The sequence below is a fragment of the Telmatherina bonti genome (genome assembly GCF_933228915.1).
Source record: "Telmatherina bonti genome assembly, chromosome: 4".
NCBI classification, from domain to species: Eukaryota; Metazoa; Chordata; class Actinopteri; order Atheriniformes; family Telmatherinidae; genus Telmatherina; species Telmatherina bonti.
Genome location: NC_136622.1, coordinates 21,941,982 through 21,958,088, shown reverse-complemented (window position 1 = coordinate 21,958,088; position 16,107 = coordinate 21,941,982). Strand labels below are relative to the sequence as shown.

The 16,107-nt window shown below is 37.5% G+C and overlaps 1 protein-coding gene across 1 annotated transcript; it reads left to right on the top strand.

Moving 5' to 3' along the window:
- Positions 1 to 2,818: 2,818 nt before the first annotated feature.
- cacnb3b (calcium channel, voltage-dependent, beta 3b) lies at positions 2,819 to 15,018 on the top strand (the record flags this gene model as incomplete). Its single annotated transcript, XM_079239042.1, has 13 exons — positions 2,819 to 2,863; positions 6,424 to 6,543; positions 6,733 to 6,855; positions 6,989 to 7,110; positions 7,331 to 7,383; positions 7,710 to 7,729; positions 7,915 to 7,995; positions 13,396 to 13,454; positions 13,637 to 13,737; positions 13,894 to 14,045; positions 14,526 to 14,621; positions 14,736 to 14,906; positions 14,989 to 15,018. 13 exons carry the CDS (start codon positions 2,819 to 2,821, stop codon positions 15,016 to 15,018), a joined length of 1,173 nt encoding a protein of 390 aa, XP_079095168.1.
- Between the last annotated feature and the right edge of the window lie 1,089 nt (positions 15,019 to 16,107).

Sequence of the window (16,107 nt, the reverse complement as noted above, 5' to 3'; positions counted from 1 at the left end):
TCTTTTTATTCATGTACGCCTCTCTGTCATCCAGCACTTCACATCCTTGTAAATGTTTCATGCATTGCTTAGCAAAGGAGAAGCATAAGCATGTAGTGGAATGACAACTGCAGACCGTTTCTCAGAACAAAACCTTCTCAAGTCAGAATGTGTTATAGCTATTTTGCTCCACAGTGCAAAAAGTGTCATTCTAAAGATAAATGCTCAAAAACAATAAGTTCATTTTTGTTGTTTGTCATAAAGCCGTTCAACTAAAATGGTCACGTCAGTTATGTTTTCGTACCCTTATATACAATTCATTATTGGGTTCTGTAATTTACCACCTTAAAAGGAAGGATGATGAAAAAAACAACAACAAAAAAACAACTAATAGAAGTTTCCACATTGGAGCAAGTCTGTCATCTAACAAGCCACAAAGGCAGCATAAAGAAGAAAGAGGGGTGGTTGAATTGAGCACACTGCACTTTCACAAATGTAAGAAAAAGACCAACATCCATTCCATCAATAATAACACTTTTCATTTCCTTGTTGGGTAGACAACAATATTCCTGTAAATGCGCTGAAATAAAACAATCACTTCCAGGTAAGGCGCATTTGTGTTACAACGCATCATGGATGCCATTTTCCATGTGTCCATGATGGCCACATGTAAATACTATTCTTTACAACAAACCATTATCATTTCCTTGTTGCATTAAGGCAGTAAAATCCTCTGGTTAGGGTTAGAAATCAAAACTACTGGGTTCAGTCTAAAACAAGTTCCTAGTGTATAGGCTGTGTAAATACCAAGAACCATTTTAACTTCAATGTAATGGTTTTTACAACTCTGACAGACCAGTTCCATGTAGTTCTAAATTCATAACAATGGTGTGATGACCAAGTGAATATGGTTATTGGTCCATTCAAATATGTAACTTTTTAACATATGCATAACAAGAAAAATATGAATAAATGAGGACATTTTACATTTATAGCAAAAACACACTTTAGTGACAGTATGACAGTACTATAAAGGTAGACAGTTCCCTGCACTGTCCATCTGTCCATCTGTCCATCACTGATACAACTCACAAGTGGATTGTCACCTGAGTGTTTCTGCACATGAAAGGACTCAGGGTTTTACTGGAAGTCTGAGGTGTACTGTGAAGATTTATCTGTTTTCAAGGCCCTTGCAAATGATTTCCCTGTTTATGCAAATGCATTAGTAGGACTGGAAACCATGGGAGCAAAGCTGAGCAGACTAGTTGGTGCTGCTGCAGAGTATTTAATGGCTGCACAGATCACCACTGTTTTCTGCACAGCCTCTTTTTATGCCTCTGACCACACTTTCATAATCTCCCCCACCATTGCCATGTTTCCTTTTTTCTGAAACTGATGACTGACTTGCCGATACCAAATACAGACATAAATACTAACAAATCCAATTATAGTTCAGTTGTAAAAAATGTAGTCCATAATGTCAAGGGCAATGACTAAGTAAATTATTTCATAGACTTGTTGTTTTTTTGGTGGTGGATTAAATTCAAAGCTGTGACAAGAATCACTTCATTTGATAAAATGATCCTGAACTATATCATTAAAATGATGGTGATATGCCATTTAATGTTTATAAAATTCTAAATTATGAAGAACATAGTTTATGAGATTGGGAAACTACTAACTTTTAATAAGTGTTATCAAACACATGTACTTTTGGGAAAGTACAAATGTCATTACAACTTGTGCCTATACACAAATCTGATAAATTCACGTTTTTATGTTTCCATATGATGATCTATTGACCTGTTTTGTTGCTCCAAGGACAAATGAAATGCTCCATCTTTTGCGCACATGGGCTTTACATTTTGCACTGTCAGCAAAATAACTTTGCAAATAAAGTTTCACAAAGGTAAAATTACAATGAAAGTACATCAGTTATTAATGAATCAACTATCAGGATTTGTGCAGTTTTTCTGACCTTTATGAACTTGGGGTTGAAGACACATCATCCACTTGCTGCAGCAAGCCCACTTACCTTTGGGCAATAAAAAAAAAAAGCAGTCTTATGAGGATGCTGTCGTTTGCCTCCATCAGTATGTTTAACACAATTCAGCCTGCTTTACTGTGTTGGAGTACACACATCACAGTTTGTCAGACTATGGTTGGGTGTCTGAGAATATCTGGTCAGAAGCATAACAGCAACACAGGAGACTTATTCCCAGCTGTTTCCATGGTTGGTCATGTTATAACTGCATTGTGTGGTTCACATGCTCAGTTTTGTTCCGTCTTTCTTGAAGATGTTTCTTTTTTGTTTTTGAGAGGAAAATTTAGTGATGAATATAACACCAGAGACTACAGGATTTTAGATCATAGGGTCTCTTAAAGTAGAAACTGACATGAGATAAATGCGTTGAAAAAGTCTAACAGGCTAATGTGAGCTCTGTGGGATGGCAGAGCAATTCAGAAGAGAGAAGAGAAGAGAAGAGAAGAGAAGAGAAGAGAAGAGAAGAGAAGAGAAGAGAAGAGAAGAGGAGAAGAGAAGAGAAGAGAAGAGGAGGAGTTCGGCAGAAGAAAGCTGCTTTTCCTACAAAAGGGCTGGCTAGAAGCAAAAGTAATCCTCCATACACCACCAATATGTGGGCTTGTACACAACAGTGCTGCAGTCAGGGCATCAATTTTGTATAGGAAATGACTGTTGAGGCTGCACAGCAATGGTTGTGAAGCACTTAGGCGGAGCGCGCATCCCTCTCTCTCTCTCCTCACTGTAACTATGGGTTGATGGGAGGAGGGTTCCACCGTTTGTGTGCCATGGGGGGAGAAGAGCACTGGCAGCTGAATCATGTCTGCCTCTGACTCGAGCGCTACAGGACTCATCTGTAACAAGGTATGCTGTTAATGCTGCCTCTTTTTTTAATCACTCTGCATGCTAACTCAGCCTCTTCATCCATGTGGCCCCTATCTGTCTGTCCTGAAACATCTTCTTCCTGCCCCCCTCCCCATCGTTGTTTCGGCAGAAGTCTGTTGTGGTTCACTCACTTTGGCAGCATCTCCCTACTTGTCACTTTGGCAGCATCTCCCTACTTGTCCTCCTGCTCCTTTCCCTATTTTCTCCTCTTCTTGGGATATACTGTTCTGTATATTTTTTGTTTATTTATTCAAACTTTTTCCAGGTTATATTACTGCTCCGCATTAAGTGAGTGGCTAATGGTTATAATCCATCTGTTGCATGTAATAAATTATGACCCTTAATCTGTTTGAAAAGATCATCTTTGGTTTTGGCATATAATCTGAAATGACATGTCTGCAAAGGGGACAGGTCAAATGTCCTGCTCAGGACCAGGACATCCTGGCTGAAAGAGACACCATCAATAAAATTGTTTCCATAATTTCTGTCTATTTCTGTTTTCACCTGTGCTATTACAGATCTTTTATATCTTTAGCAATTCTTAGATGTTCTTTGGAAACTAATTTTGGTCTCTGTGGCAATTTATTATAATCCTTGACCATTTATTGACATATTTATTTGTTATTATTTGTGTATGTTAATTTTTTCTGGGGATTATTTTGTGTTTAAGTTGGTTGTTTATGTTCATTATTTTGTTTCACTCAATACTCATTTTATTTTATATGTTAATTTATCTCATTATTTCCCTTTCTTTTGCAGTTTGTTCTCATGTTTCTTAGTTTAATCTAATCTGATTAATTTTTCTCAGACTACTCTATGCTTTACATAAGTAATTATTTGAACCTTTGTGGTTTTTTTTTATTTTTAATATTTTACTTTAATGATTTAGGTCTATGTATTGACTATGATGGTCCTTTTGCATCCTTTTGTGATCATTTTATGTCCCGTTTATGTATTTCTCATGTAATCTCTCTTTTTGGGACATATATCATACATATGATCAGGTCCCCTTTATTCCCAGAGTCCTTGACCCGTGTGCTATGTTGTTTCATGCTTGCCTCTATGAAGATATTCATACTTTTTAATACTGTAGACCATGATTGCCTAGCTCCGGTCCTCGAGGGCCACAGTCCTGCGGGTGTTCCATGTATCCCTGTTCCAACATACCTGACTCAAACCAATCGCTCATTGTACAGAACTTCATTGGATGTTGGATCCATTTAATGGAAGCCATGTGTGTTGGAACAGGGATACATCGAAAAGGACTTAGACCCTTGAGGACTGACTCTGGGCACCCCTGTTGTAGATAAACCCATACCTTTTTCATGGTGTCGCTATAAATCTGAAAGTATACTTTAAGATTTCTTTTAAAAATCACACTGCAATTTAAAAGTGAAAATGAATTTAGATTTTGTCCTCTTTTTGTGATGAGGATGTGCTCCCCTCTGCTGGGAATGATGTGCAACTGCTGCTGTGTCTTCATCTCTTGTTTCAGTCTCTAATGGGACTTCTAGCAGGGGACAGCTTTCTCGTTACCATCTCATTTCATGTTTCCTCCCACTGAGGACATTTGCATTGTTTGATGTTGTAAAAGTTGAGCCAGTCAGAAAATGCAGTGAGCTGAGAGTGTGCCAGACACATGAATGCTGTTCCAGCACCCTAGCTCTTGTTTCTGTAATTATATTAGATTCTCCTATTGATCCCTTATTGTCCAGCGTATAGGGGTGTTTATTTTTAGAGCGAGCCTGTATAGAGCATTCTGTGGTGAAATTTATTACTAAATCTGAATGTGTCTGTTTATCCTCATCAAATCTTTGTTGCTTCGTGTGGATATTGAAGGTTAGTGTTGCTGAACTGTAGGAAATATTATTACTTTACATACATTTGATAAGCACACCTTCTTATGGTCACTTTTCAGTTGAGAGACATTTAACACATTGAGAAGTCTTTATTCTTGCACATGAATAGAAATGTAAAACAGATAAACCCTTCAACCATCAGCCTGATATCTCTGGCTGTGTTTGACTTCAGACACTGCAGGAATGTGCCAGACTTGTCATTCAGGTGCATTCTATAGTAAGAAGCAGTGTGCAAATATAGCAAGCTCTGGTGATACAGCTGAAAGGTACTGAAGTAGCAGAAGAACAAAACTGATAGAGATACATGTAAAAAATAAAAAGTTCAAATCTGTCTTGTCCTACACCATTTCATTTTTTTTTAGATTAGGATACAATGTCAGTAGTATCACTTGAAACATCTCACTGCAATTGACAATACACTCCACATCTGCTATACTTGTCTGATCTACTTTTGTGAGCACTCAAGGTGACTTTATCACCCTTCTTTGTGGTATTACTTTTGCAATTTGGTTATTGTTGCTGATTATTTTTGACATGTACTAGAAATCCGTGCAATGTGATGAGGAGAAGTGTGATGTGTTCACAAGTAACTTTGGAACATTGGCCGTGATGAAGACAAACAGATTGTTGTTGCACAATATCGTTGATGAAGTTGCAATAAAGTTTGTAGCAAAAGAATGCAGTGAGTATCAGTGATGACAATATATAGATAATGTCTGCTAATGAGACTTCTTGTCAACCATCTGCAGAACATTTTATGCTTTAATTACGTTTTGTTTTTCTCCGCTGGCAGACTGTACCACCTCTAGCAGGCTTTGATATTCAAATGATGCCCACAAACTCTGTTCTGGATTCAGCTAATACTGTTTTCTGGGGACACAGGAATGACAAAGACAGGATGGAGCTGGTGGGAAGGAGAATTAAAAAAAAAGTTGGGGGTGCAGGGAGGTTAGTAAGAAGCACAACATTCTTATAGGGTTATATTTGGCTTTCTTATGTGGTTGTTCCTGTCTGGTATGTGAGGAGTCCTCCAGCTTCTCACCCAGCTGAGTTTGCAGCCATCAGAGAAGAAATGGAGCGAGAGAAGAGTGTGAAATCAATGAGATGAGTTTTATTTTTGAGTTTTGAGTTTTATTAGGTGAATATAATCAAATGTTTATGTGACTTCACAAAATGAGGTTTTGTTGTCCATTGCCTATTTGTACACAGTGATCCAGACCAAACCGAGTTCTATGAATATTAAGCTAGATATTTTGCATTGTTTCACATACTTCTTGTGCGTTTGGTGACTGACTGGACCTGTGACTTCCATCTGGCTGAGTGAATGGACGAAGAAGGTTGTTCTGGTTGCTAATGTTGCAGTATTCATGCACATGCAACTTATTTCTGAAAGGCACACATGCAAACAAAGCACAATAAAAAAGTGTCTACCATGTAAGAATGTACAATTAACTGCAAAGCCTCTTTTGAGCAGGAGTGATACAGACAGATAGAGGACAGGCAGGTGCAATGGGAAAGATGTGTTTGAAGTCTTAGTTTTGTTATCTGAAATTAGTTATCAGTTGAAGTTCATTTTGAAGAGCTGTAAAAATGTGCTTTAGTGTGGTGGATTTATCTCATCTCTTTCTGTGCTGTTAGTTATTTTTCCTCTCATCCTCTTTCGGCTCCTCTTTCTGTCAGGGTTCAGCCGATTCCTACACTAGTCGACCCTCTGATTCCGACCTGTCCCTGGAGGAGGACCAGGAGGCGTCTCGGCGTGAAGCCGAGCGCCAGGCTCAGCTGCAGCTGGAGAGAGCCAAGGTGAGAGCACCAAAGTCAAAGGTTAATGCCTGTCTTTGATTTCACCTTTAGTCTCTGAGGGATGGCAGCGTATAAACCTGCCTTTTGATGAAGCACTTAAATTCGGTTTGTAGGTCTATGGAAGCAAAATTATCAGGTAAATTCCTGAATATATCATTAATGTTTCTCACTTTCTTAATCTACCAACAGTCTAAACCAGTAGCTTTTGCAGTGAAGACCAATGTGAGTTATTGTGGGGCCCTTGATGAGGATTGTCCAGTCCAAGGAGCAGCTATTAACTTTGAAACCAAAGACTTTCTCCACATAAAAGAGGTGAGACCCACTGATATTTTGCATTTTCACAAACAAGTGAAGACATATTATTAAACTATTGACAACTGTAAGTATTAGATAATTAATGCAAAACTATTTTGACTGTACTTTGAAACTATATATTCACTTGCAGAAATACAACAATGACTGGTGGATCGGTCGACTGGTGAAGGAAGGGGCAGACATCACTTTCATCCCAAGCCCAGTAAAACTGGAAGCTATGAGGATAAAACAGGAGCAAAAAGCAGCAGCAAGGTCACAGATGAAGGATGTCTTTGTTATTACTCCTTTACTTGTCTCTGTATTTCTGTCTTTCTTTGCCCCAGTTCCACCAGCTTTCTCCAGCAAACTTTGAAAACTTCTCTTAGATATAAGTTATTACTCATGTGTTGGTTTGTTTTGGAAGTCATTATCTCTAAATTGCCTCCTGAGGGGATTCACGCATAATGAAGCTTTGCATTACGTTGCTCCACAGGAAAGGAGGGAGTGCGTCATCCGGAGGCTGGAGGTCCACCCCTCCATCTGCAGGTACGTGGTGCTGAAGGAGTCCTGCTGCGTTGCCTGAGCTGGTACTGCATGATCTCACACATTGAGATTTCCACGTAATGTAGGGACTATTTCTGAGTTTACATGCTCTATTTAGAGGTGTTCAATGTTGGAAACATACCATTCATGAAATTTTTGTTTAAAAAGAAGGATTTCATTTCAAACCATTTTTAAATGAACACTTTCTAAGCTTAAGGTTTTTGAACCATTAACGTCTTTTTTTTTTTATTTGTTTAGTTTATTCCTTTTAATTGACTTTTTACAGAATTAGTCACCCTATTTAATGCCAATTCTGTTTATTTTAAAAGCCAAACAGAAGCAGAAACAGGTATGTTATAGCTTCCAACTGTGTTCCTCTTTATTCCTAAAACTTATGACTATACACCTAAGTATTCTGCCATACTAAATGTACTGCATTTAGTTCTTGCATTTTGTTGGTGGCCATTGGTATATTTTGTTGAATTAGATTACATTTCATTCACTTTAAAATTTCTCTGATTTGGGCTCATGCAGACTGAACATGTACCCCCATATGACGTGGTTCCCTCCATGCGACCGGTGGTGCTAGTTGGCCCTTCGCTGAAAGGATATGAAGTGAGTAATCAGTAATGTTCTGCAGTCCGTTAAGTGGTTGTGCTTATTCATGCCTTGCCTTGCATTAGGAAAACACAGCCTGGAAGCAGTCAGATGTGGAATATATGCTAAAATAATTTAGGTAGTTTGATCTTGGTCTGTTACTAGTGCAGCTCCTTTTTTTAAAAAGTTTTTTCCTAGAATTTAATGCACGACATGTAACTACAGAAAATTATGGAAAAGAATGTCGAGTGATATTTGGTCCAGATTATGTTTTGCTTTCCTCAAAAAAAGATATGGTCCTTGATGCTTGCGGCTTCTAATACATTTTTATTGTGATGTCATTATCACCGCAAGAATCTTGTTTTTATATACTCTTTGGATATCCACCCCATCTACTTGTGTCTGTGCTGATGTATTTTTATTGCAGTTGCTGAATAGCATGAATTTGGTTTTGCTAGAGTTTAATGAAGATTTGTTTATGTCAAACCACATTTTTATTTTCGCCCTTCAGGGATCCTCCTCAGTAGTTTGTGTGAATACCCCCCAGAACAAAAAATTACTGTCATCATCTGCAAAAAATACTAACTTTAATATCTTTAAAACTTTGCATATGTCATTTATACAAGTAGATTCAAACCTAATACAGACCCTTAGCAGACACCACAAGCAATGTCTATACATGACAATCAATCTTCCCCCAACTTCACAAATTGTTTTCTGTTGCTTAAATAACTCTATTAACTCTAAATAACCCTAACTTTTTATACAGTATTTATCCTTTGTATTTTTTCCTGCATATATTCATTATGATATTGGTTAACTTATTCGTAGAGTTCCTATATTTATTTTCTGCCTCTTTTCTCCTTTTCTCTTTTTGTTTAATGAATTCTCTATGTTGTACATCTTTCTTTTTACTTGCATTTTATATTCCCTGACGGAGCCATGGTTCACTCATGGATCTTTATATTTTTGTTTTCTACAGCATTGTATCTTTGGACATTTTTTTTTTTACCATACAATGATGTAAATTTTCAGTGCAGTTAAAAAATAAAATTACAGTACAAAAATAAAAAGCAAAGAATGCTGACAGAAAGAGCTGCAAGCTGCTGCATTTGTGCATGCTGCCATGTCTGCCATGTTTGTTGAAGCAGAACCTCAAATGAAGGAATGCTGTTAAGAAAAATTAATCATCCTCCAATAACATTCCAGAGATGTGCAGATGCGGCTGAAAATTGGTGTCTAAGACATTACCAACAAACTAAATGTTATTTTTTACTTTAGTTTGCCAGTTATCTGCAGCAAACACATTGACTAAATATAAAAGGGCTTGAAATCTAATCATATATGCCTGAGATTCTTCTACAGTATGTGTTTCATTGGTAAACTGGCATTGTGGCTGAGGAAAAGGAGTATGTCATCAACTCCAGTAGTGTGCTTGGGCAAACAAATTATTTGTAGCTGATGTGCTCCTGTATATATAGAATAAAAGCGCTGTATGAGTGTGCATGTAAATGGATGAATACAGCTTTTACTATAAAAAGCTTTCAATGGTCAATATGACAAAAAATGACAGGCTGCATTATTTTAATGTCGTATATAATCTATAGTCATTATGTAGTGAATTGTGGATTGTCACAATTTTATTTTCCAAACACAATTATCTGTTTTTCCAATCTCATAATGCTGTGCAACCGTAAAATAAGATTTTTTTGTTATTATTTCAAGCCTTTCACACACTTACATTTGAAAAACTGAAACTTGTTATGACCAGCAAATGAATCAGTAATGCAACAGTAGCTACTGCAGTCATGAATTATAGACATTTTTGCCTTTTGGTTTAGTGCAGTCCTTGGGATTATTCTTTGATAGATTGTTTTTGTGTTGTTTTGATCTGGGTCGTACTTCCTGATCCAGTACGATTTCTGTGGTTTTCTTCCATTATCCTATTAACACTCACACTAAGCATTGCAGTTGCATTCTTCTGAAACTGTTGCACAACTAACACCATCTTATATCCATTTGAGTAAAACAAAATAGCATGCATGTCAGGTCAAATCAGTTAATGTGTGTGTTATTCTTCTATATTTGCACAAACACGTGCATGTTCGATGAGCTATATGAAAACACACTGCAGTCGCTACAGAACATGTCCACTCTAAAGGACTCTGTGGCTGAAAATGTTCAAATATGAGGCATATAATTGCACAGTTTGTGTTCAGGCTGCAGCTTTTCTGTCTGGTCTGCTATGACGACATAGGCAGTTTGCCAAGCTGGTGCAAGTGTGTATGTGTGAAATATGTATGTATCACAATGGTGATGTGCTTTGGGGGTCCTTCACTGGTGAACACCAGCTTGCTTTCTTCTCTCATTCCCTATCATCCTTGTTTATTTCTTCTTTGCTTCTGTTGTACATATTATACACATCCTCTCCCTTATACTTCTCAAAAATGCCCGTTTCTTTTTCTGCTGCTACCCTCGCCGTTACATCTCTCTGTGTGTGGAAGAGCATTGGTGGTTTGGGCTTCATCCTCTATTCAGAAGTCATTTATTTTTTACGAATGTTTCAAAATAGAAAGTACAAGCACACATTATTTCTGCCAATGTTTCCCTTCAGTTAAATTACACCTTTATTCAGGCAAATCTTTATGAGAGGGATGGAATGGCCCACAGCTTCAGTCCAACCATCCTACACTCAGGGTCTACCTCTTTTTGAGATCTGTTATACCTAATTGCCCAGAGAGTATGAGAGACAACATACACTAAATGGTTTGAGTGCTTAAATCATAAATCAGGTGTTATAAAAATATATTTGACTGTCAACTTTATATTGTCAAATGAGTCTACTTACACTTTTGCTCTTTTATTGTTTATTTCCTTATTTGACCTTGAAAAGATGGCAGGCTACTCTTACCTCTATTAGCCATGACTCGCTTAATGTGTTCACATATGTTCTTTTACTAACAAACCTTATAAAGACTTGTATCCCTATATTGACACAGTTTCTGCCACTTGGGGGCAGTATCAGAAATATGTGAAACTATTTAGTCCATGGACTCCTTTTGCTTGTGTGACTTGTGTTGTTGTTGTTGGTGTGTTGTCTTCCAAGGGAAACACAGAATTCAAAGGCGACAAAAATCTTCTTTGTGATTGTGTGGCTCTTTGCTGTTTATCATGTTACGTAATTCATCCTCATTATTGTAAAACTGGTTGTATCTGGCCCAAGTTAATGTAACTTTCACCCAGTAGGCATCTCACCAACATAGCTGGTTGAATCCAATAAAATATTTTTGGAGGGCTGCTTGTCAGTGCTTCTAAAATGAAAAAAATGTCCATCTGCAGGGATAGAGAACCCCACAGACACCTTTATTGTGGTATAAAATGCAATTTACAAAACCATTGAGAAATCACATTGAAATGGCTCTGTTATGTATCAACTCCATCAAACTGTGGACCTCCTTCTTGTTTTATTCCTTTTTCATTTGTTGAATTTTTTTTAGCTGCTAACTTTAAGATCTTTCTATTATATAATAAGCTAGATGTCTTCCTCAGGATATCCTCCTGACTGCCAGTAGTTCAAATTTGTCCTCTGTGGAGGACCTTTGTGAACCTAAATATTTTCATCTCCCTGAATGCTACTGAACTAACACCCTTTGGTTTTTAAAGAGGACATTTAATGCTTTTAAATGATTCCTCATTTGTGAACTTTCTTTCTCTCTTCAAGAAAAATGGCCTCCATTGCAACAAGCATGTTTTATGGGAAGAGCAAAAGTGCAAAATACTTTTCTTTGGGCTGATTTTTACTTTACTTGAAATTTTGTAGTTATATTTTCATTGAATATCCTATAAACAAATTAAATCGTTTCTTAGATAAATGTAACTATATTTTACCACAATATTTAAAAGTTTAAGCAATATCCTCCATAGTGGACATTTGTAGTTACACATTTTTTTTCCTGGTAGTCAGGAGGATATATTCTATTAAAAATCAGGAAGAGCATTATGAGCTCAGGTATATTTTATGTCAGGTGAAATTTATAAATATTGGTTGCATTTGATGGTTAATGCAACAACTAAAGGGTTTTCTACTTTCCATTTTTACCTCTGCGAAGGAGGTTATGTTTTTACTGATTTGTTAAGAACTTATTTGATTTTGGTGGTGATCCGGATCACCGTTTGGATCCAGGAACTTTTTAAAGGCCTTGGCGGAAGTTTGCGCTCTCTGAGTGCTTTGCTTGTTAAATAAGTTTCATTTAGCATATGTTTAAAGAAATAGGCACTGGTTAGAATGTAACCTGCCCAGTTTTTTCTGGACTAGGAGTCTAGGTGTACTCTTATCAGTCTTTCTAGCTTTTGCAGAAAACCTAGTTTAGTTTTTTTTTTGCCTTGGATGATGTTAGGATATATTTGCCATGTTGCATTTTATGTCTGTTAAACTGCCTGAACTGCTGCAGAAAGGTTTTCATTGATGAGATATGGTGGCATTTTAGTAGGATGGCTGCTGTGGTTCTGATTAGTGGTTTTCTATGCGAGCCAAAACAAATTAAATCATTCGGAGGCAGCATTTTCAGACAGTAATCCAAGCCTTTATCCCCTTTAGCTGGATAACTGTAATGCATTGCATTAGCTAGAGGGTCATCCATTCTTGTCTCTAGATGTCTCTACAAATGCCACTGCTGCATGCCTTTTCACTAGCACACATAAACATGGGCATATTTCTTGTGTTTTAGCATAGCTCTCTTGGCTTTGTGTTTATTTCAGAATAATTTTTTGCATCTTTTTTATTTAGCTTTTAAACCCAAAAATGGTCTTGCATCACAATATCTCTCTGAGCTGCTTCACCCTGTAACACCTGCCCATTTTCTCAGCAGCTTCAGAGTTTTACAAGAGCAAAGTGGAAGCTTAGAGGGGATTGTGTCCTTCTTGTCACTGCTTCTAAATTGTGGAACAACTTGAGTCTGCACATCAGACAGACCTCCTTGCTGTCACTGTTCATTTTCCTCTTGAAACCCACATTTTTTGTTTGGCCTTTGATAATTTTGATAATTTGTGAGACGTTGCCTTTATCTGATTAGATATATTTAGATTATTTTTTATGCATTGAGTTTTTAATTTTGTTTATTTGCTGTATATTTATGTTTCTGTAGTGCAACTTAGTCCACTGAAGCTGTTTTTAAAATGCTTTACAAAAAATGTGCTATTTAAAATAAACTTGCTTTTCTTAGTAAAAAAAAAAAAAAAAAAAAAAAAAAAAAAAAAAAGCTGCATTTAATGGATATGATCTGTTTTCTACTTATTTTTTCTTCATCTTGTTAAAGTTTTTTTTTTATTTAGTCAATTCTCAATGACCACATATGTGCACACATGGATGTAAATTTCCTGACACTAGTCGTTTGTAATGCCATTTTTTACGTCTCTTAGGTAACTGACATGATGCAGAAAGCCTTGTTTGACTTCCTGAAGCACAGATTTGATGGCAGGTGAGTATGACTGTCTGATCCAGCTCAGTGTAACTGTGCCTGAGCTGTTTGAGATTGAGATTTCATGGTCAATAGGAAGCATGATGAAAAGGATTTATTTTTAGCTGTGAGAGTAGAGGCTCATGCCATCCTTTGAAATTGAAAAGTAGTGGATATGAAGTGATAAGACTCTTCTTTCTTAGGATCTCTATTACACGGGTGACTGCTGATCTGTCACTGGCAAAGCGTTCAGTGCTGAACAAGAAGGCCATAATGGAAAGATCCAACACTCGCTCCAGTCTGGGTGAGAGGGATGACTTTGATATTTTCTAGTTAAAAAAAAAAAAAGCTGAACATGTGCTAGAGATTTATATCTCTCTATCTTTAATATCTGCTTAAGTAAATGATGTTCTAAGGGATTCATCCAAAGGTACTCTGTCTTTGTTTGGTCTCCTCTCAGCTGAAGTCCAAAGTGAGATAGAGAGAATATTTGAGCTGGCCAAGTCTCTTCAGCTGGTTGTCCTGGATGCAGACACCATCAACCACCCGGCACAGCTCTTAAAAACGTCCCTGGCTCCCATTATCGTCTATGTCAAAGTGTCTTCACCCAAAGTAAGGAGACACCTGCAGAAACTTTACCAAAAAAAACCCAATCAAGTCATTTGAGTTTTTTGTATTGTTGTTTATTATTTTATTCAATTAAAAGTATATAAGTTGGTCCTCCAGACTAATTAAAATGAGTTTCTTTCTTTTTTTGTATCTCAGTTTTAGACTCTTGTTTTTTTTTTTTTTTGTTTTGTTTTTTTTTAAAAAAAGAACATTTAAGCATGGACTTGTGAGTGTTTTTTGTTGTCTATATATGGAAGAATAAACCACAATGAAAATAATTTTCTGCCCATAATTGTGCATCTCACAAGTAATGTTTTAAGCATCTTTAGGCAAGTGTGTTCATGTATTTGAGAAAACAAAGTTGTCAGATTAGATTGATTAACTTTATCGATGAAACTTATAGCAATGTTTGTACTTATTTTATTTTATCAGCTTTTTCTTTTTTAACTTCTTGAATATGTTCATGTCTGACGTATCTTACAGGTTCTTCAGAGGCTGATTAAATCGCGAGGGAAATCACAAAGCAAACACCTCAATGTCCAGATGATGGCAGGAGACAAGCTGGCTCAGTGTCCACCTGTATGTCACTCTGTGAAATGACTTGTGAAAAATAAGTGGGTTTCTTTTTTTGGTTTTTTTTTTTAAAAAAGGGCTTTGTGAAAGTCTCACTTTTTTCATCTCCTGGCTCATCAGGAAATGTTTGACGTAATCCTGGATGAGAATCAGTTGGAAGATGCATGTGATCACCTCGCAGAGTACCTTGAAATTTACTGGCGTGCTACACATCTCCCTTGTTCTGCTCCAGTTAACCCCTTACTAGACCAGAGTGTGGTCACCCCACCATCAGCTAACTCCAGCCAACAGGTGAGACAAACAAACAACTCAGCTTTGAGTCATTAACACTCGGACTCCATCTTTTGATGATTTTCTGTCTTGTTTATACCAGTTTTCTGAGACTCAAGAATTGATAGAGTGATCACTACAATGGATGAAGGTGAGTATGTTTGTGTTTAAATGTATATATATATAAAATTTCCTTCAGGTTTGTGGTGTTGATACTAAATCTCAATGCTTGCTTGCCTCCTGCCTCCCTATAGAGGTACCCTGTGCTCGCAGTTGGAGATAGACAGACCAGTCAAGTCTTAAAGTACAGGGACCAGGGTACCACCAGGGGGCAGCAGCAGCCCGCATCTCTTCAAAGCCAGCCACCACCTTCCCCAGCCACACATGGTGCTGGGAGAGAACAAAAGTATGGTCACATGCTGGTGAGCTGGAGGAGGAGAAGACACAAATACAAAGGGAGGGGTAGAAAGAGGCTGAAGCAGACAGAGAAGCCTCCACCTCACTGCTGCCCCCTCGGATAGAGCTCCCTGCTCCCAGCATCACTCAGGGCCGCTTTCTGGGCACACTGGTATGAACAACCAGTACAGCTGCTCACACCTGACTGCCCCCACCGTCACTACCCTGATTTTTTAACGTATTCCAGTTCCTAGATGAGTCAGCTTATGTATGTTCAGACATCCACAGGCATCCAAAACACACACAGGCTGATTCAGCTCTCACTGTAGACAAACTCCACACCTGTGAAGTTCCTATATGTTAGACAGTGATACTGTGGCATGGCAGAGCTGCCAGTAAAAGATGCATTTTCCTAGTACAGGGGGTCATAGATCTTCATGTCTGATACTCCTCTCTGGCCATCAGGTGTAGAGTGACAGAAAATCACTTCAGTATGTCTTCCACATCAACAGCTTTAAGTACGCTGTCATTCCAAATGTTTAGACAAATGTTTTCCTCAAGGCACAATTTCTTCTGTCAGAGTCATTCCAGTGTCGCCTATGCTGAGAGACTCATGGTAAACAGACAAGTTTATCTTCCTTTATCACTTCTTTTTACTCTTTGTTGATCAAGAAACCTGACTAAATCCCCTTTCTATCTACACTTTTTTTTATTTATATATAAAACTATGTACTTCTATGATTTATATCATTGCTATCAGTTTAACTGATTGCAACTCTGTATGTAGCAGTCATGTAAAACTCACATATGACAAGCACAGACATCC